At 41.1% G+C, this 22220-nt stretch overlaps 1 protein-coding gene across 1 annotated transcript in view; it reads right to left on the reverse strand.

Moving 5' to 3' along the window:
- The window catches only part of WDR70 (WD repeat domain 70), a 270216-nt gene that overhangs the window by 5176 nt on the left and 242820 nt on the right, over positions 1 to 22220 (reverse strand). Inside the window, exons 14-17 of the mRNA XM_043887199.1 lie at positions 16014 to 16114; positions 14296 to 14375; positions 12427 to 12543; positions 10217 to 10379 (exon numbers count right to left, since the gene is read on the reverse strand). Of these exons, the coding sequence (XP_043743134.1) occupies positions 10217 to 10379; positions 12427 to 12543; positions 14296 to 14375; positions 16014 to 16114 (461 nt within the window). The remainder of the gene's footprint in view (positions 1 to 10216; positions 10380 to 12426; positions 12544 to 14295; positions 14376 to 16013; positions 16115 to 22220) is intronic.

Raw genomic sequence — 22220 nt, forward strand, 5'->3', positions numbered from 1 at the left:
GATTCAATAAAAATCTCCGATCGCAATAAAATTTCCCAAGCTTATCTTGTCAGCACCGGCGGGTGGAGCGGACTGCAGAGCATCCACTCCCTCCCTGCGCTCGGGAAAGAAAGGCTCCGAAAGCAGAGAATCTGTGTTCTCAACACAGGCTGCTACACACGACGAGTTTACTCCAACTGCAGAAAGTATTTCTCACATCTAGAGAAGCTGGCCCTGTGTGATGCTACAGAAGGCTCGGTGAAGGAAGTCTGAGGTTGCATTCTCACAGGGCCACCCTTTAAGGAGCAGCCTCTAATTCTCAGGAGTATGAGATGGGGAGGTGAAGGGAGATACAGCCCACGGAAGGAAGTTCCCCTTGTGCCAAACCATCCTGCCCCTGCAAAACCAACATTCTTACACACAGGTCAGCACCTTCCATAAGAGCTGTATGGTGTCTGCTGAAGAAAGACCAGGTTCTTCAAAACATATTACTAGATTTAGAGCAATGAGTGTATCTGTCCAGTCTAAGGAATGCCACTGTTTTATAGAAGCAAAATGAGAGAATTATAGCTTTAAATCTCGCAGCTATTCTTTCTTGCCAGCAATTTTTATCTTTAAATTTATTTCTAGCAGCTTTTCTTTTGAGATTTTTTGGAAATACATACAAAGGGAAGACCAAAAAAAAAAAATAAATAAATAAATTCAGGATAATTTAGGGCATTTAAAACCGACTTCTTTAGCCACTTTTCAAGACAATGAAGAACAGAGATGATTAGGCAACTTCCAGCAGAGTTAGGAACATAACCAGATTTCTTCTCTGGGGTGGCCTAATTTGCCCTTGGCATAGAAAACATCTATAAAAATAAATCAAGAGTGTCAAGCAAGAGCAAAATGACACAAGCAAAAAGATAAAATGTTTTGAAAACACTTAAAAGCTGGTCCAGAAATTCCTACTTTTAAAACCAATAGGAAACCAACACATAAACAACAAAAAACCCTCTAAGCCCCTTCTAACCTTGTCACCGGCCACATAACACGGATTCCTTTCTGGACAGCTTAAAGAAACGGAATTCATTCACTGGATTTAACACAGACTCTTTTGGGTGCTTCCATGAGGAAAAAGTAGAAAAATTAAACCAAAGGGGCACTGAAGATATGGCAGCAACTAGGGAAATACACATATAAATAAACAATGTGCAAGAAATATATTCTACGGTTTCAAGAAGGCATTTTATAACCACCCATTTCCTGTCTTCTGTTTAATCAGCTCCTCTAGAATTCTCAAGAGACAGGTCAACTCAAACTTACAGTCTCATAGCAGATTTACCTCAGGCGCCCCAAACAAAATCCTATAAAAGAACTGATCTGAAGAAAAAGGAAATAAGGGGAACATTCCATTAAGCCCAAGCATCATACATGCTCAACAGGTGAGGGGGGATGAGCTAATAATAAGCCTCACTAGGAAGTAGTGAAGGGTCCAACTTTATCCAGACTCTTTGTTTCACTGGTTTACTGTCCACATTTACCCATTTTTCTAAGTGTTAACTGAAAATAAACTTACAGAAGGCTAATGTGAAAATTTTATTTTCCAGTGTGATTAACTCATTTGGCAAATAGTAAACATTTTTCACTTGACTATATGTGTCATCTTGTTTATTAGAGTTACCAAGAAAAGAAGAGCAGATTAGACAGCAATATAGTTATTACTGCTAACAGTTAAATAAACTAACCAGAGGAGGGGTGATGGGTTTTTTGCTTTGCTTTAGCTTCAGTAACATTCTACACTTGCTAATAGTTAATATTTCATGAAGTAAATATAAAAGCTTAAGCAAATGTCTTTCTCAAATCTATAAATTCTGAATAGCTGAAACTTCTTGCTGATTAATGTTCCTCTTGGAACATTTTTTTAAACTGAATTCTCAAAGTTATTTGTACAAAGTGAGTCTTCTTCCAGCAATAGCATGCGTAGAACAATGACAGAAGCCCAACAGAATCTGAGTCCCACCTCATTTCCACTTTGGGAATGAAGAAGAACAAACCCCCTTCCTGGAATAAAAAGGAGGCACCTTAGAAAAACCTTATCCTCCAACTTGGGGCCACACCTGAAGCAGTGCTTCTCAAAGCATCTTCAGTGTTTCCATCCAGAGGAATTTTATGTAGAACAGTCAGTAATGAATAAAAATTCTCCCTGCAATCTTCCAAAAGGGCATTTTTTTTGGATACAGTGTTTATGTAAGAGATTCAAAGTGTCCTATCAAAGATTCAAAGACTGTCTCTTCTCTTCTGACTAAGCTCTAACCTAGGCTTCCTACATTCCTCCTTGAGTGCTCAGACCAGAGAGAAGTCACAAAGTGTCTCTGGCTGCAATGAGAAGTTGACAGGTCAAATTCTTTTTAGCTATGGATATTCTCCTGATATGATTCATTCAAAAAGCATAAAGCGAGCTCCAGGGTAATAGAATGAGTATGAGGGGAAATCATTTGTAATATTTAGTCATCAGTATGTGACTGTAAACCACAAGCTTTTTTGGCTCAGGGCCCATTGTTTATTATGAAGGAAAAACCTCAAAGCCAAAGTCAATTACAGCCATGACTTGACAATCTGACACACTTGTTAACCCTGTTAGAATGAATACGGTACAGATGAACTCTGACCCAGTCATCACAATTGCAGAATTATGAAGATTAAATAAAGGCTTGACCAAAAGATTCCACTTGAAATGGTCCCTTCTTTTTGGTGAAGAGCTAGGCAAAGATAACTTTTATTATTTATTTATTAAAAATTTTTATTTTATATTGGAGCATAGTTGATTAACAATGTTGTTTCAGGTATATAGCAAGGTAATTCAGTTACACGTAAAAAACATTAGGGATGCATAAGAAGATGAGAGGCAACAAGAAAAAGAATGTTCTATCTTTTTCAGGAAACAAACATAGCGTATTTTGGAAAATACCTAAACATATTTCAGACTCATTAAACAGGATATACTAACTCATAATGCTTGTGTGAGAGGTCAAAAGACTGGGTGAGTGGGAAAAGGGACATACATGAAACCTGTGGAAACTGGGGGAAAAAATAGAGGACAAAACACAAAGAACCTTCTAAAATCACTATCAGTAAGTGGGTAAACAAGTTAGAATGATTAAATCTTTGAAAAGCACACAGGCCTGAGGCAGCCCAGGTAACATCAATGCCCTCCCTAAGCTCACGTTTATAAAACGTATGTAACGATGTGCCACAATTTCTATTTGAAAACATGCACAAGAGCTGGGCATTGGTGCAGCCTAATCTCTTACTCCATACATGGGGAAAGAGTCTCATGAAGGCAAGTGAGCCCTGGAGCAGGAACTAAACCCCAGGACTTCTGATTCCTGGTCTAGCATTCTTCCACTACGCCATGCTGGCACACACAGTAATCTTTTCGGCTTCACTATTATTCAACTTTTCCAATAATTACTATCAGTTGCTTTGTGATGAGAAGCAGTATGCTGTAGTACTTAAAAGTGGAAGCTTGGCTTTGGAGCCAGACTACCTGTATGGCTCTACCTGTATTGGCCTCTTGCTACCTATATGGCTTTGGTCAAGTTATATGTTTCCTCATATGCAAAATTGGAAAAATAATACCCCTTCCTCATAGGATTGTCGTGAGGATTAAAAGAATTTTATATATATATATATATATATATATATATATATATATATGAATTTTAAATATGACTGGCATGGTGTAACAGCAGTGTCATTATTACCACATCCTTTATTACCCAATTTATATTTTCAAAAGTTGTATGTAGAATGTATCTGATAAAATAATTTACATATTAAATACAACATAGCAGCTTATGATTAAAAAAAAAAAAAACAACCCTGGGGGAAATGCTCTTCTATGTAAATAACTTGTCTTCAGTATGAATTTCTATAATCAAAATAATCTATTTCATACATATGAAGTTTTAGAAGGTGAATAACTTGTGGTTTATTTTACATAATTACTTAAAAAAATTATTATCAGACTTTAGTGTGCAAAATAATCACCTGGAGAACTTCTTAAGACGCAGATTCCCAGCCCCAATCTCTCAGTCTAACTGAGTTGGGGTGAAGTCTAGAAATCTGCATTATTAACCTTCCCACTCCCACCCTCAACTCTGACACAGACAGTCCACAAAATCACTTTGAGAAACACCGGCCTTTACATAGGAATATAGTGGTCAGTGATATCAGTCAGGCAACCATAACTCAGGGGGGGGAAAGTTATACTTCTCTCTATGGGTTTATGTCTCTTCCTGACACAAATCTTTACTCACTCAAAGAGTGACCTCTTGAAATACTGCCTAGTAACTCAACATGACTTCAGTGGATCCTTTATAGATGGTAATGATATTTCAATGCTCACACACATATCCATGTATCCTGTATCACATGAGACATGCACACTGAAAATTAAATTGACTGCACCAGCAATAATGACAGCTTAACTGGCAAGAAAAGTGACCGTGGCTGGCAGAGCTGTCAGGCTGCCAGGCTACTGGCCAGGGTTCAGGCTCCCACACACAACCATCCGTGAGGATGTGTGACCTAACAGCGTTCTGGATCTTTATCCTGCCCCCTCCCCAGCCAGCTCCCCTCCCTCCCGACAGCAACATCTTTTGACAAGAAACTAATTGAATCTGCCCATGTGTAGCTGAATCAGAGTCCTTGGTGATCCTGCTGTGTTTTAAAACTTTCAGGGCTATTAGATTGCGAGTGCCAGGAATGAAACTTCAGTACTCAAAAGTAAAGGTAAAGGGTTCAAGACTCTTTGTTCTTATCACTGGAGAGAAAAGGTAAGGATATGTCATCTGCAAGCAGGCAGATTTGTGTAATATCTGTCAATAATTGTGTTTTTCTGGGATAATGCAAGATACAGTAAATTTTCACTTCATCACTTCAGACACAAGTCAATTGCAGTGAAGAAGAACAACCAGACACCCATTCTCAATTACAGTGACCTTTATGAAAAGATCCTTTAAATATTAGCTGCCAAAAACACCCTGCTTTTTGGCAGTAAAATAGTATACTCTAGCAGGTGAACACAGGAGAAATTGCACTGCAATTCAGGCTAACAAATCACATGCCACAGACAGCACCATGAACTTAGTATGCAATAAATGTAAACTGACCAAACTGAATGGAAGGAAAGAGACGGGAGCAAAATGCAGCAGCAGGAAAGTGTATATTGAGAGAGACCACAGACCTCTGAAAAGCTCATTAAATTAGGGATCAAGAGAAAGGGAAAGTCAGAGTCACTCAGTGGTGTCTGACTCTTTGCGACCCCATGGACTATACATGTCCATGGAACTCTCCAGGCCAGAAAACTGGAGTGGGAAGCCTTTCCCTTCTCCAGGTGATCTTCCCAACCCAGGGATCAAACCCAGGTCTCCCGCATTGCAGGCAGATTCTCTACCAACTGAGCTACAAAGGAAACCCTACAAGGGATTAAGAAAAACGAAGTTTAATTCTAGTTTTAATTGTAAATTGTCAGTCTTCTCACATGTAAGGTAAGGATATGACAGCATCTATTCAACCCATTTTGCAGAACTGCTATGACTAGCATATTATTCAATTATAAACAACACTAAACCACCTATGATGCAGGAAAATGCCATTAGGTAAGAGTAACCAATGAACAAAACCAATTTCTGCTTCAATTAACTCTATTTAAAGAAAGTTGAAAATGTGGACAAATTTTTTTCCAAGAAAATATTAATTACCAAGCAGACTCAGAAAAGTCAGAAAATCTAAAGAGTCTACTTCCCATGAGGGGATAGACAAGGAAGAAAAAGATTAAGGAATTACTACTCACCCTCTCCTCCACAAAAGCACCTGACTTCAACAGTTTCACCATCTATTCGATTTTTACAAAAAGATTTAATGGTACACAAGACAGTTCAAGAGTATATACAGAAAAGGAAAGCACATGAAGTTTTTATGAAGGCAGCCTAACACCTGACAAAGAACAAACCACAGCATGTGAGGGTCATATCACAGATGCTAGGATGATTCGCTCTCAGGAATTTTGTAATATGATTAATCATATTCATTGATCAAAGCAGAAGTACACAGGGAAGTCCCTGGTAGTCCTGTGGTTAGGGCTCTGAGCTTCCACTGCAGAGGTCATGGGTTCCATCTCTGGTCCCCTGGTTGGGGAACTAAGATCCCACAAACCACACAGTGTGGCCAAAAAAACCTCCCCCCAAAACAAAAACACAAAAAAGTAGAAATTCTTAGAGACACGACAAAGGAATTCAATAAAACTCAGCATCTATTTCAGAGCAACATGCCCCTCGTCTCCGCAGAGTGTTTTCTTCGCCTAGGACACTCTTCCCTTGGATACCTGCCTGGCTCACTCCCTCCTTCCACTCAAGCCCAAGAACACTTTAGCAGAGGTTCTATCCTGATCGTCGTATCTGAAAATAGTGCCCTTCTCGCTCCCTGATTACTCTATGCCCCTTTATCTCTATTTTATTTTTCTTCATTGCATGTGCTACCATCTAACATTTATGGATTTATGTATTGTCTGTCTCTGTCTACCAGAATATAAGCTCCATGAACCACAACTTAGTACAATATCTGACACACTGTAGGTGTTCCATAAATCTTTGTTGAATCTTCTCTAACATCCTGCATGTGGGTGTTTTCAGAAATTGTCATGCTTTACAGAGAGATACTACTAAATTGAACAATATGAAATTGCCAATATTTGACTTTTTTTCATCTACAAAAAGGGCAATTACACATGTTTTAAGAAAAGGATGTGCACTATTGCTTTTATTATTTAATACCATTTTGGCAATACTACCGTTTGGCAATACTAGTACAATTAGATAAGATAAAGAAATAGCAGGTACAAATGTTGGAAATTATTTACATGTGATATAATTTTTAAGGGGCTTCCCAGGTGACTCAATGGTAAAGAATCCGCCTGCCGATGCAGGAGACCTGGGTTTGATCCCTGGGTCGGGAAGATCTCCTGGAGAAGGAAGCAGCAACCCAATCCAATATTCTTGCCTGGGAAATCCCATGGACAGAGGAACCTGGTGGGCTACAATCCATGGGGGTCGCCAAAAGTCGGGCATGACTTAGTGACTAAACAACAACAACAACAAACCCCTCTAAATCTGACCACATTTAATAAAATATTTTCAGTTGGGGGAAAAATGTCATAAACAAAGTGAAAATAAAGACAACTGACTAGTAGCAATACTTGCAGTACATGACACACAAAGGGTTAAGCTCCTTAATATAAAGACAAATAGACCAAAGGGCAAAAGACATAAACAAAGTTCACAGGAAGAAGAAAGAAGAGTTTAACATATGCATGCGTGCTAAGTCGCTTCAGTTATGTCCAGCTCTTTGTCCAACCAATGGACTGTAGACCACCAGGCTTGGTCCATGGGATTCTCCAGGCAAGAAACTGGAGTGGGTTGCCATGCCCTCCTCCAGGGGATCTTCCCAACCCAGGGATCAAGCCCACAACTCTTAGTTCTTCTGCACTGGCCAAGTGGGTTCTTTACCACGAGCACCACCTGGGAAGCTCATGTTGCTAATATCAATCATTAATCAGCAAATGGCATTTTTTCAATATTTGTGGAGACACGGCAACAATCTACTCTGTGTACAAACATATGTACATCTGTTTGGAGCAGTTCACTATCAAAATGATACTTGACTATATTTGGCAAATTTTAAACTATGGCTCTGTTTACTCTTCTTTCTTCAGATAATTTTTGGTATGCGTCTAAACAAATTTTTGAAGTATAAAAAATCCCTAATGGTAATAGACATTAACCATTCCATTAGAAACAGAAGTGTCAACAGAGGCATAATCCATAAGCCCACAAGCATATCTGAGTGCCAAGGATGTGTTGACATGTATTAGCTTATAGCACACAGATTTGATACAAATGAAGGCTAAATGCAAACTATTTAGCTGGCCAGCCTTGATATGACCCTCTTAGCTGTTGTGATACTATCCAACTAACCATTCAGAGACATTCCATCTGTGTTGTCTGGTTATTCATACATGTTGCGAACATCCACCACTAATATCATAAAGTTTGCTCTGCTACCACATATAGTAGAGGATACGATGCTCCCCACCAGGGGCCCTCAAATCACTTTATCATTTCTCTGCAGGGTGCTTTCACTCACAGCGGTAGCATCCATCTCTCTGTCAGAGGACTGTCCCCAGGTTGCTGGATCCCCAGAGAGTTGCAAGTACCGTAAGTGTCTCCCCCAGTTCCACCTCTAGCCATCACCAATGGTAACGGATGCTGGAGTGAAGCACTGCAGTTACTGCGCCCCTGACCAGGGTCTCCAGGGTCACCCTGTGGGATGCTAAGGAAAATGACCCTCTTGGAACTCTGTTTAACGCTGTACTCTTCTTGGCTTCAATCATCTTCATAGGGGTCTTTTTCTCAAGGTCTGCTTCTAAAGAACCCAAGCTAAGACACTGTGTTTTACTTTTAGGCAAAGTATCCATAGCTCATAATGATCAGCAGATAGGGGATCAATATCAGTATAACACGTGAGTTGGTTTATAAAGGATTTTTTTCCAGCATATAAATATCAGCTTTCTCATAATTGAAGAGAAAACTTTAGAAATACATAAAAACATCAACAAAAAAGCTGATTTACTTCCAACAATACAAAAATACACATACACAAATTTATTCACTATGTTAGTAATTGCAAAATGCTGGGAACAACCTAAATACTCACACAGGAGAGTAGTGGAATAAACCACTGTATAGCCATATAGTGGATCACTACGCAGCTGTGAAAAAGAATGAGAATGAACTCTGAACTGATGGATAGTGGTTTCCAGGTCATACTATTAGGTGAAAAAAAAAGCAAAGCTCAAAAGACTATTTATGGAGATTCCTTAAAAAATTAGGACTAAATCTACCATATGTACTATGGCCATGTAAAGTGTTGACATCAGGGCAAGTTGGGTGAAAAGTATGTATCAACTCTCTGTACTGTTTTTATGATTTTTCTGTAAGTCTAACCACTACAAGTTCACCCATGTTAAGCTAACTGAGGGAATCTGAGCTGGCAGGCTCGACTCTGCCTGTGTTAAGTATTACTTACAAACCAGCTCTACAAATAAAAGTTAATCCTCAATAATGGATCCTACAAACTGTCCTCTTCATTTGCTTTTTGTTGTTGCTGTTCAGTCACTAAGTTGTGTCTGACTCTTTAGATCCCAGGGATGCAGCATCCCAGGCACCTCTGTTTGCGGGACTTCCCCAGCAAGAATACTGGAATGGATTGCTATTTCCTTCTCCTCTTTTTAACCCTAACTATAGCTCAGCTGATAAAGAATCTACCTGCAATGCAACAGACCCTGGTTTGATTCCTAGGTTGGGAAGATCCCCTGGAGAAGAGATAAGCTACCCACTCCAGTATTCTTGGGTCTCCCTGGTAGCTCAGCTGGTAAAGAATGCACCCACAATGCAGGAGACCTGGATTCAATCCCTGGGTTGGGAAGATTTCTTGGAGAAGGGAACAGCTACCCACTCCAGTATTCTGGCCTGGAGAACTTCATGGACTGTATATACATTTTTCACAACTAAGAAAATGCATATAGGCAGTGATTTTCTTTCTCTTTCTTCCTTTCTTTTTTAATCACAGGTAGAATGAGTTTCACATAACTGGCTTGTTGTTTTGTTGTTTTAGTCGCTAAGTCATGTCTGACTCTCTTGCAACCCCATGGGCTATAGCCCACCAGGCTCCTCTGTCCATGGGATTTCCCAGGCAAGAATACTGGAGTGGGTTGCCATTTCCTCCTCTAGGAGATCACTCCCACCAGGGATTAAACCCACGTCTCCTACATTGGCAGGTGGAAACGTGAGCCACCAGGGAACCCCCATAATGGGTTTGTGTGAGTGCTCAGTCATGTCTGACTCTTGTGACCTCACAGATTGGAGCCTGCTAGGCTCCTCTATCCATGGAATTTTCCAGGCAAGAATACTGGTATAACTCTGATGGAAGTGGCCTAGTTTAAAAATTTAGAATTTTACAGTCCTCAGATATAAACAAATGCCTATGTTTCTGGACCATTATACATGGCCTATTTCTCATGCTTCAGAATAAAAAAGAAAGGGAGAAGTTAGAACCCCAAAGCAGCCATTGCTATGTTCTACCCAATTTGTCAACATAAGAAATGTTCTATTTTAAAAGGCTGGTTCCTTACTTGGAGTATGCTGGAGAAACCCAGTATGGGTTGTCCTCGGCTGCCTTGGCATGCCGCAAAATGGCTTCCCGGGGATTGCTGTCATCAGTTTTGTCCAGAGCAATGTTCTTCACGATGTATGAAGACAGAGTGCCTCCATGAGTTCCAACCCGGCCACCACGACCTGTTCCAGAGGGAAAAAAACAAATCAGGAACAGACTGAGCATACACTCTGGGCTTATCTGACAAGGTTGAAAATCCTTCACTGCTGGCTGCCCAGGCTACAGGTTAAATGAATGACAGGGTAGGGTCAGGGATTCAGATTGACCTGATTTTTGTCATTCTGTGAAGAATCAAGGTTTTGAGCATTCTGGGGCTTCTATAGACTTTGGTCTAAAGCACACTTAAGAGTACTTGAGTATCATCCTTTCTGCTTTCATTTAAGGTAATCACAACCAAAGTGGAACATCACCAAACCTCAACTTCCCTATAATATTTTAAAATACAGACATGTTTTTATTATGCTTTAGTTGCCTAATTTACACAGTGACAGCAATGTAGGAAGAAATACAAATAGTTTGCCATATATATGCCTTAAAAAGTTCTCTGGGCATGAATACATGATATTCAATTAATAAAAATAACCAATAATCATTATGTGCTATTTTAGTTTTAAACAAGAATATCTTAGGGCTTGCCATCTTCCAAGGACCTTGTACGAAAGAAAACAAGTAAGATGAATAAATTGATTGACATTATTTTACTGTATGTAATGGCTCTTGACAGGAAGCTTCACCTGGGCGGGAATTTGTTCCCCACTGGACCCTCAACTGCTATCCTGGTTCCCAGTACACAAAAGACATATGACTTTTCAAGGAGGTTAAAAAGAGAAAAAAAAAGACAAAACACCACATGAAAAGTCAAGTAGCACTAAAAGATTAATTTTATCAGGCAGGAAATAATTGCCAGAGAATCTGTATGGCCAGTAACTATTGTATCAGTAGCACTTAGAAGAAAAGAGCTCTTCAGGCTGATGCGGGAAGGGGATCTATAGGAAGAAATACATCCAATGTGGGAGAAGTCAGAAGACAGAGAAGGTTATTTTCAATGAACGGAATAGTTTAAATACAAAAAAAGGGAAAGTTAGAAAAGAGGGAAAGTATAGAAAGAGGGAAGTTCAACGGGCATTTGGGGGCAGGAATGAACGAACAGTCATATCAGAAGATTAGAGTGGGAGAGAGGTGAGGTGTAAAGCTCAATCATGGCTGAGAGTCAGACTGTAGAGAACTCTGAACCTCCGGGCATGCGACTGGACAGTGCACCGCTTCTGAAGATGTGGGGGCAGCAGCAAGATGAAAACTACAGGAATTGGGAATAAAAGCTGTAAGATGAATGAAGGTAGTAGTGAGGAGAGAGAGTGAGTTGAGAGAGTGCTTAGGTACAAGGGCTTTTTAATAATCCAGGCAAGAATATTATACAGGAATTCTGATTATAGGACGATGGCAGAGAAAATGGGGAAAAAACCGAGACTGGTATATGAGATTTTTTTCAATGCTGAAGGGGCAGGCCAAAGAGATAGAGGTCCAGAAGTCAGGTTCAGATGAATAAACAAGTCATAAGTGATATAAGCTTATGAACCTAGAACAAATGGAAACTATGCAGCTGATAACAGAAAAAGGGATTCTAGTAAAGGTAAGACTGTATGATGGCCAATGCTGCCTTGCTTTCTTCTGGTCTTACTTTCTTAGAAACTCTAAGGATTTTTATTCATCTTCTAGGGAAATAGGCAGCTCTATTTTAATAACGCAGAACTAAATGATGGCCTCTTTCTGCCTTTTGTGAACTCTAATCCAGCCTAAATTTCGGCCAAAGTATTCAGTGTTGAATTTTAAGCCAGTATGGTGAGCAGTGATTTAAACACTGAGTTCCAAGGAGCCCCAGAGCTCCAGTGAGATCACCTAAAGGACTTGGAGACCAAGAAGAAAGGGCTCTGGGCTTCCTCTCTGCTTCAGCACAACAGCTCCATTTGCATCAGTTTTATGCACTGGGCTTCTGCATCAGTTCTTTAAGCAAAAAGTTCTGAGGCTCAAAGAAGGTGTTTGAAAATTCCTATTTAGTAAAAATCTCTGAAGACGGGTATCCAGGCCCAAAAGATCTTCCAAGTTCTGTCTCGATTACCCCACCCTGGCCCTCAATGACCCCCTCTGCGGGTCACAAGCTAGATCAGTCACCTGGGCCTGCGACAGGAGGCTCGGGTTTGTGAGACTTCAGGGGATCCAGTCTGTCCTTCTCCAGCTGTTTCCTCGTACTCCGTTGGCGAGGTTCGCGGAACATAGGCAAGGCATGAGCTGGGAGAAGTCACAGTTGAAAAATTTCATTATGACAATAACCCTTCCATCCAAAAACATAGCTAGAGCATGACTAAATGTAGATGAAATGGAAGTCGTAATGACGGCCTTCATCTAATAATAAAAGACAGTCTTACTGCAACCAATTAGCCAATTTCGTTCGAGACCAGACACATTGTTCACCTCTCCTGGCAACTAATGGCGCTCGGGAAGTACTGTCAAATACCGTCACGGAAACACTGATGAGGCTCCCCATCTACCAGACCGTGGGCAGCAGTTAAACTTAACTTCTGTGGTTTTGACAAGAAACACTTAATGGGGCTGCCTCTTACTTTTTTTCTTACAGGACCCAAATGTGAATAATGCCAACAGCTTGCCTCCTCAAGGCCTCATAAACACTGGAGTCACTTCACACATTTCTGAAATGTGACCACCTCTCAGGAACGGCTGACAACACTGAGCAACCAGAAGAGAGGGACACTTATCCCACGGAAACTGGGACAGAGGCTGTCTTGAATGCACAGAGGTGGCTGAATCTCCTGACATGGTGACTTAACAGGGACTTATTCCTTCTTCAATGTGGTAGACAAAAGAATAAAAATCAGAGAGTAAACATCTGTCCAATTGCTCTTGGTTGTTCACTCAGTGTCAGAATTAAATTTCAGAATATAAAAGAAAATACAAATTTATAAGGGAAACAGTGTCATATTCTGGTGGAGAGGGGGAAAACTGCTGGGGAAAGAATTAAATATCTATTTATGACCACAAAAAGTACCAGAATAATGTCTTTGAATGTTTACATGCAAATTAAAACTCCTTTAAAAGAGAAAACTGGGGGAGAATTAAAGGCATAATAACAGTTTAAAGGAACTTTATGATGTGAATGACAGAAATGGCTATAACACCTGGAAAACACTTCTAGTACTGGCCATCCTCAATGCACACTGCCAGCCTGGGCCAGGACCATATCACTCACCAGTAAATATGCCTGCCTTGAGTTAGGGGAGCTGAGAAACACAGCCACCCATCACTCTGTTGGGCAACATGACACAATAGTATTTTTAGGAGAGGGAAAAATAGCTTTTCACTTCAAACGACTGCAGGAATTTAAGTAGGCCGCATGTAATTACACGAGCTAGACTGCTTCTGACACTGACTTTAACACTTCTACTCTTACAAAAAAAAAAATGCCATGGGATCTTTTTACTCATCACCAGCTTCAAGGGGCTTGGTTTTATACAAGACCCACCAGCAGAGAGAAAACCCAGCAGTGCAGCGCCCCCTGGGCTTGAGACTGAGCCGCTGAGAAAGTCCACAGGGATCGCTACTGCGTCTGAGCCGCTACCCGTGGCAGGTCTGAGACTGTGACTCTGGGAAACAAAAATCTATCAGATCAACAAAGTTGTGTGGCAAACCTGAGAGATGCTGCTCTGTCCTGATAAGATTTCTGATTGTACCTCAGGTAGTTCATTTTATATCCGAAGGTCTCTGGATCAATCTGTCACAGGGTCACAGAATTTAGGCTCTTCCTTTTGGGGTTGAAAGTTACATGAAGTCACCCTGTCTCTGTGATGAGTCACAGAAGCTGAAGGAGTTAGCTATTACATGACTCCCATCCTAAACACATGAATAGGGTATTTTTTAATATACGCCTGAACTTGGAGGGCTTTTTCTGTCTCTAAAGCCATGAGATCAACAGCGCACAAGACTAGAAGACAGATGCATGACAGAGAGACCATGCTAACAACTTACGGGTGATGATGTAGTCCTGGGTTAGAGTCTCCGCTTGCTTCGCCTTCCGCTGGGTTTTAACTACACATAATTTCGCTCCCCTGAGAGGAGTTAAAGCAAATTATTTCCTTTATTTGGTCTTAGAAACAGAAAGTCGATGTCAAAAGCATTAGACACTTTTCAGGAACACACTCTGTACACATCATCTCACCAAGTCCTTGACTTTCCAAGGACTGGCAACAGATGGAGCCCTTGGTGATAAGAGATTAAACATATGGGACGGCAAGTCTGTGCATCAGTGGTTACTACTGTGTGAGAGGGTTAGAAAGGTAACTGGAAAACAAAAGGCTAGTTAAAAAATCTATAGAAATAACCTAAAATTAAGATCTTAAAGAGATATTAATAACATTAATCAACCTTTTCACCCTAAAGGTCACAGGGTTCAAATTTTAGTTTATGGCTCAGATGAAAGCAACCTGGGTGGTCTACAGCCCAAGTGGCATTTGTCCACATCTCAAATACAAGAGTAAAATGTCTGGATCCTAGTCAGCTTGGCAGGATTGCCAAGGGGCTACAGCCCAAGAATGTGTGGGATTAGCCAAAAGTGTGCTTAGAATGTCTCACTCTCCTTAGCAATAATGAGTATCCCTTTCAGGACAGACAAATACAAATAAGTAAATTTTTTAAAAGAGTCCAAAGATAGTGCCTTCTAAAGGGTGCTATCAAATGGGGTTCATCATTTTCTCAAGTAAAATGGACCCCTTCCTTTCATCCTACTTACATTAGTATTTTTAATTTATTAAATAACAAACAAAATCCTATTTGTTCTTAAAGACTACAATATGTAATTTTATTTTATGGGGCAAAGGTTCCAATTCCAGAAAATTCTGAGGGAAACAGGACTGTCTGCTTCTAGTTAGAGCCAGACTATAGTCAATAAATATTAACTAATAGAGGACAGGCTTCCTTTCCCCCCAGAAGAATGTGGGACCTCACAACAGGTTTATGGGGAACCCCAGTAAATTCAGCATGTGGAATTTTTTACTAGATAGCCAAGGCTTACTCTAAAGAAACAGCTAATCACTTACTGTATCTTAATAGAGAGAAACAGACCATCTCTTTTGGATGGTGACACATGTTTACCTTTGTGCCCAAGGAAAAGAGAAATAACTGAGGGACTGACTGAGCCTCCAGTGAGGTTTTTAGATCCTTGAAACACACTGGTATGCTTAAATTTGGCAACTGGGCAGATGTGAGGTAGAAGGGGAAACTGTCTGTGCTGTCCTCCTCTGCTGGCAGAGAACAACTCCACCAAACATCCAAACGGTACCTGAGAAAAGCCCAAACAGAAAGGGAACAAAATGGACAAACCAGTTCCATTTCCTGTGAGTGGTTCGTTCCCTGCTCTGTTAATCCCTTACATGCATCACTGTTAATGCCACTGTCCAGGGTGGTATGCAGAGTGGGCAGGCCTTTCCCCCGATCTTGCACTCAACATTTCAGCTAAAGAACTGCAAATCCCCAGGAAACTTTCACTTTGAATTCTGTATGGATCAAGGAGCTATCTAAATCCTCTTTAAAGCACAATATGAGGAGTTTGAGGCTTTACTCTGGGCCAGCTGCATTTTCTAAAAGGGTGGATCCCCATCAAAGAGGGAAATAAATAAAAGCAGGGGTGAAAAAAAGCCCTCCCCCCAGTTGTTGTCATCCATCTCAAACAGGCAACACTTATGAAATACCTCTGACTCTTGTTGGGGTCATAGTAGACTTTAGCCAACCCATTTCCAGTCCCCACCATGATCTGGTTCAGCTTTGGGTGCCACAGGCAGCGGACAACGCTCTGAAAAGGAAAAGGCATGGGAATCATCTAAATGGGGCACAGACAAAAGGGAGAGAAAACTCTGCTGGTGCTTGGACGGCTAGTTTACTAAACTGAATGCCACCCTGATGATGACTTGCAGCTTTTAGGGCACTTTCTTCCAAACCACTGAGTTCTGTTCTATCACTTATTATCTCTGTGACACTCTATAAAAATATAAAAGATGTCCCCTTCCAGCCTTCTCTCCGCTCCTTTTCCGATAGCATCAAGCCACGAAGCTGGGCCTTCCCAGCTCTGCTGTCATGTCAGGCTGGCATCTTGGAATGCTGAACTCACATAACTTGGTTCATTTTACCAATGAAGCAGATTTAGATCTCAGCGAATCATGCTTTTATGCACACAGTATGCCCCTCTGGACAGCATATTGAGGCCAGGTGGTTACTATTTTTAGTTTACAAAGATCCAAATCTCATAAAGCTTTCTCAGGAACAACACACATTTGTGAACTGTGAATAATATCTCCCTATCTATGAGATTAACCAGCAGGACAATTGCAGAAGTAAAACAGAGATATGGAATATAAAGATGTGATGTTAACCTGAACGAAAAGCAGGTTAGGAGAAGGTTCACTGGAAGAAGCTATGATCCTGTGAATCATTACTGGTGAGGAAAATAAGTGCTGTTCTGGGGTCAGAAAGAACTGCAAGTTCCCAGTAAGAACTACAACCTGTTTTTAATTTTTGCTGAAATAAGAGGGCAGAGGTGGAAGAGATGGCAGGGATAGAATTAAGGGAGGGAAAGGAGGCTAAGGTTGGTAGGCAGAAATACCACATGTTGGGTTCTGCAGATCTCACTCTGATAGAACAAGAAATGAGTGGAAACATTAATTCAGTGATTATTAGGAATCTCTCATGTGCCAAGCAACATACAAGGACTAATGGGAAAGGGTACAATTAGATATTGCCATCTTACATTCTAATATTAAAATGTGAATCATGGAAATTTCTGTCTTCTAAATCTACCTTGGGCTGAATTTTTTTTTTTTTGGCTTCTTCTCCCCAACCACGTGGTTCTTTTGTTAATATAGAATATCTGGTAATTTCTGCAATCCCTTTTGATAGAAATTCTGGCTTCCACTTGACTGGTAAAAAAATGCACATAGTTAAATGGCTACAAAGCCCACTCTGAGATTCCTGAGAAGCTAAGGAAGAAATGTAAGAAATGTCAAAGTGTCTGTAGAACTTCTAATTCATGTCTGACAATATTCTAGAAGAATTGTTCTAGCGCTGCTGAACAGGGTTGAGATGTTCTATTGAGAAAATCAAACCAGAGTGGCTGTGTTTATCCTGTCATCAGGGGGAAAATTAAGCTAAACAGGCAGGTTTGCACAATTTTAAGTTTTTGCCCCACAATTTTTTTTAAACCTATAGTATCTGCTACTCAATGTCTACTAGCAAGTGCTAAAAGATGATAAAACATATACAATGGTGAGTGAATATTCATAGAAAAACTTGAAAATAGTAAATCATATTTTTCAGTAAAATGTGAAAGCAGTAAATCAAAGTTAAACAACTAGGGGGTGAGGTTGCTGTCACCTTTGTGCACGTGCTCATGAAACTTACTTTACAGTGCGTGTGTAGAAAAAGTCACACTTTTCTCCCAATAAAACTGCCTTGTTGGTAAGATGGAATTAAGTTTATCAATAGTTCATGATCTGCAAAGCACAGCCTGACTACTAGGTGCTCTGTCACTGGGACTAATGTGAGAACCATGCCTAGACCACTGGAAATCTCTAGACAATCAAGGTCAGGTATGTGGAAACTTGAAAAGAGTCACAGACAACTTCCCACCAAAGCTAGAATAAGCTCATCCAAGCCAATACTCATCTCCTTCAAGTCTTGGCTTCACTGTCATTGCTACTCAGACCACCCTGTTTGAAATGGCACCACACGACTCCCCTTCTTTCCTTGTTTTCATAGCATGTGTCACCTTTTAAGATGATATACAACTTACTGTTAATCATGCTTTTGACATAATATATAACTTACTGCTAATTATGCTTACTGTCTGGGCTTCCCAGGTGGCACTAGTGGTAAAGAACCTACCTGTCAATGCAGGAGACCCAGGAGATGTGGGTCCGATCCCTTGGTCGGGAAGATCCCCTGACGGAGGGCACAGCAACCCACTCCGGCATTCTTGCCTGGAGATTCCCACAGACAAGAGGAGCCTGGCGGGCTATGGTCCGTGGGGTCACACAGGGTCAGACACATTGAAGAGCCTAAGTAGGCACGCACACATGCTTACTGTCTGCCGCCCCCACTAAAATAAACGCTCTGCACAGGCTGCTCCTGGTCTGTTTCCTGTGGCCAAGGGTCTCAAGTGCCTAGATTTGTGTCTGATACTTAATAAATATTTGCTGCAGGAATGAATTAAAAGTTACAACTCACCCAACCTAAATAGATTGCTTTGCTAGGTGGGGTTGGAGATGGACAATTTTCAAGTTAAAATCATTACTGCCTATGAGAAATAATTTGATTCCTCCAGATTTTTATTACACTCAAGTATCATACACACACAGAGGGTTAGTGCCCTCCCAATGTGGGCCAGAAAAGAGGGATGAACAAGAGCCAGAGGGGCAAGGGAAGACAGGGAGAGGGGCTCTCAAGGGTCTTCAGAAATCTCAGCTGCCCACAATTGGCCCCAGGACAATTTTAAGGACATAGTACTGAAGTTATTTCCCTTCCTTGGTTCTCTAGAGGTCTGGCTAAGCAGTCTAAGATTACTGGTTCTCAAATATGTTGTCAAGCGAGCAGGGTACAGAATTGGAAAAGATCCACAACGTAGGCCTGATAAATTCCAAGACACCAGCCAAACAGGCAGTTTCCAGGGGCAGCAGGTTACCGTTACTCTCTCCGTCTACGCCGAGGGTGTAAATGTCAGAGAGAGGCAATGGCCGGGCCAGCAGACCAACGTCTGACTGCTTTCCAGGGAGTCCAAGCTCCGGGCGCTGCATCTCTATTCCCGCTCACAGTCTTTCCCTCCTACGCCCTCACACACACACACACGTGACTGGGCAGCACAAGCTCTCATGGAGAAGCACGTTTACCCTCCTTTTTACACAGAAGGAAGGAGAAGGCAAGTGAGCCCCCTTGAACTAAATAGTCATTCCAGAGCGCCATCCACTGAGGTGGTGAGTCACCAAGGCATCCCATGAGGGCGCTGGGAGCAGTCTGAGTGAGGCAAAAGATACTTAAGGCTCAATTACCCTAAGACTGGTTATTAATCAAATACTACCCGGATTCCAAAACATGGAATGAAGAAACAGAATTCAAAGTCAAAGGTGGGTGGGCTTTTTTTTTTGTTTATTAATATTTATTGTGTGTGTTTAGCTAACCTTCATAAACTTTGCAGCTAATGCAGTTCCACACTTTGTCCTGTCAAGGAAATGCATCTTATAGCAGAGAGCTGGCCATCTGCCAAACCAAACAATCGCTGAGACGGCAGCGAGGCTGGGGAGCAAGCAGAGCTGCCCCGCTGCTAACTTGTCAAACACACATACTGGGTTTTACATAACAACAATGGGACACGTGCCTGCTAGAAGCCCAAGGAGCTATCACAAGACAAATGAGCTACAGCTACTTAGAAAGAGTGCATTCACTTCATCCACCATCCACAAAGTCACCCTCCATCCTCTGTTCTTGAAGAGGTACTTCTGCAGCTGGGGGCTTGCCACATTCAGACGGACAGATTTACTGAGTGAGACAATGAATGGAGGGCAGAGAACACATCTGAATTAAAGGACCAGAGGGAACCATTATGATAGGAGATCTACACAGACCAGACAGAAAGCAATGCACTGCCAAGAATTAGATTCTGAAGTTAGTCTGCATATTTTAAATATACTGATTTGCTTTATTAAATTGATAAAGGATTTTATTCTTACACTGATCCACTTCATCTTACCAAAGCATTGTGGAACCACCACTGGCTTCCCGTAGCTGCTTAAACTGAACTCCGTGTTACCATAAAATTAAGTTTAGCTTTTTGAACCAAAAGCTACTGTCATTTTAGATAATTTGGCGGAGCAGAGGAACCACAGTCTGTCTCCAAAGTACTCAGTTCAAGCAGCAGCCAGAGAGAGACAGTAACTGGTGCTGGAGATCGTAAGCAAGATGTCAAGGCAGTAATCAGACTTTAAAGTGCTCAACACAGGGAGCTCTCTTCTCTGCAGAGACCGAAGAAAAGATAGGGGGTTGGGGCAGAGAAGAAGAAAACACTTTGTGTACAAAAAGCAGTGTCAAGATTCCAAAACAGGAACTTTGGAATTACCCTTCCGCAAAAGTAAAAAGGCCATAAAAACCCCAAATAATTTACTGCTGTGGTTTTTTGGTTTACTTGATGTGATGGAAGCAAATAAGGAGAAGAGGAAGAAATCAATGAGAGAAATGAATCTGTATTTTAGGACATGGGAGGAAAGGAACTATCAGGTTATCTGCAACTTTATGTTATAAAAGTAGCTGACACCTCACAACACTACAAAACTAATCATCTCACCTCTTGATTTCACAAGAAGAAGAAACTGAGGCTTGCAGGAGGCGGGGTAACATTCTCAAGGTCACAGAACTTGAACACGAGGAGCTGGGATGCTCAGGGAGGTTTTCCCGACTCCCGTGCTCATTCCTTTATACCTCCTAATTATGCAACGCTCTGTTTTAGAAGATGGGAAGGAAGAGTCGCTGCAGATTTTAAATCGTCTCCAAACCCACCTAACCCAGAAGAAATCTTAGCAAGTTTATACTAAAAAGCAGATGATATTACTAAAATCATAAAAGAAAAAGTCCGCTACTGCCCAGTTCACAAATGTTACTATAAAAGAAATCAATGCCTGCATAACATCTTAGGCGTCAGTAATGCACATATCCAAACACTGCTCTTATTCTACTTCACATGCTAAAAGAAGCCCAGCACCCTTCCTAATTTTGTATCTTAAACATGATTATGATGAAACACCCTTTCCTGATCCTTCCCAGCTGCTGATCTACACTGTAAAAGAAACTCCATCTGGTTTTTTCATGTTTGGTTTTTGTCATATAGTACAAGAATGGATAAGCTAACTCAGAGATTCTTTCAGAGAAGTATTTTCCAAAATCTTCAAAGGTAAGAGCCTCACACATTTCTGTGAAGGAGACTGTCAGACAGTTTTGCACATGTGTGTGGAGGCAGTCTCATGGCCGTGCACACCCTCAGGACTGCCCATGACATCTGAAAGTCCATGTATATGCTGATGCCCAAGTTTAAGAACACAGATCGAGATGTGAGTCCAAAATGAAGAAAAAGAAGGCAGATGAAAATGGAATGGTACCGGTGAAAAAACATTCTTTGGATTTGCACAAACCCAAGCTTTATTTCACAGAGAAAGAAAAATTGCTTTCCACATTAAAATACTTAACCAGGTAGGTAGAAGAGTCAGGTAGGAATGCTTTAAACTTTTCCAGGTTATTTGTCTTGTCCTCCCAAAGCCTTTGCTTTTCCCAAACTTGGATTATTTTGCAGTATGCTTGGGCCATCGGGTTTAGTTTCACTCCTTTCAAGTTCAGGAAGCAAACCTGCTGAGTAAACTTTTGTCTACAATAAATAAGACTCCTCAACACCCACCTGATCTTCACGGAGATACCCCTCAAACAAAAATGTTTAAAGACATTTTCTCTGCTCTTCTAAGTGAGCACGTGCCTATCCATTTTCCCCCCTCCACATTCCTCCAACTCTAAGGAAGTTCCATCAGAGGGCCAGACAGGTAGCAATTGTCACTCTTTGCTGAAAATCTTCTTAATCTCCCTTCTCCCCTGCCCCAAACAATTCTCTCTCTGATAAACCAGATAGAAGCCCAAAGGTGAAAAGAGGAAATGTCATGGCACTTTTATAAATGTAGGGGTTGCTGAAAACAAACAAACAAGGAAAAGCGTTGCTCTATACCTGCCATAAATATCTGGTACGGATGCACAGATTATGCTTTTTGAAAAGAAAGTGAAAATGTCAGTAGCTCAGTTGTGTCTGACTCTTTGCGACCCCATGGACTGCAGCCAGCGTTCTCTGTCCATGGAATTCTCTAGGCAAGGATACTGGAGTG

Source organism: Cervus elaphus, chromosome 25 (genome assembly GCF_910594005.1).
Source record: "Cervus elaphus chromosome 25, mCerEla1.1, whole genome shotgun sequence".
Taxonomy (NCBI): Eukaryota; Metazoa; Chordata; class Mammalia; order Artiodactyla; family Cervidae; genus Cervus; species Cervus elaphus.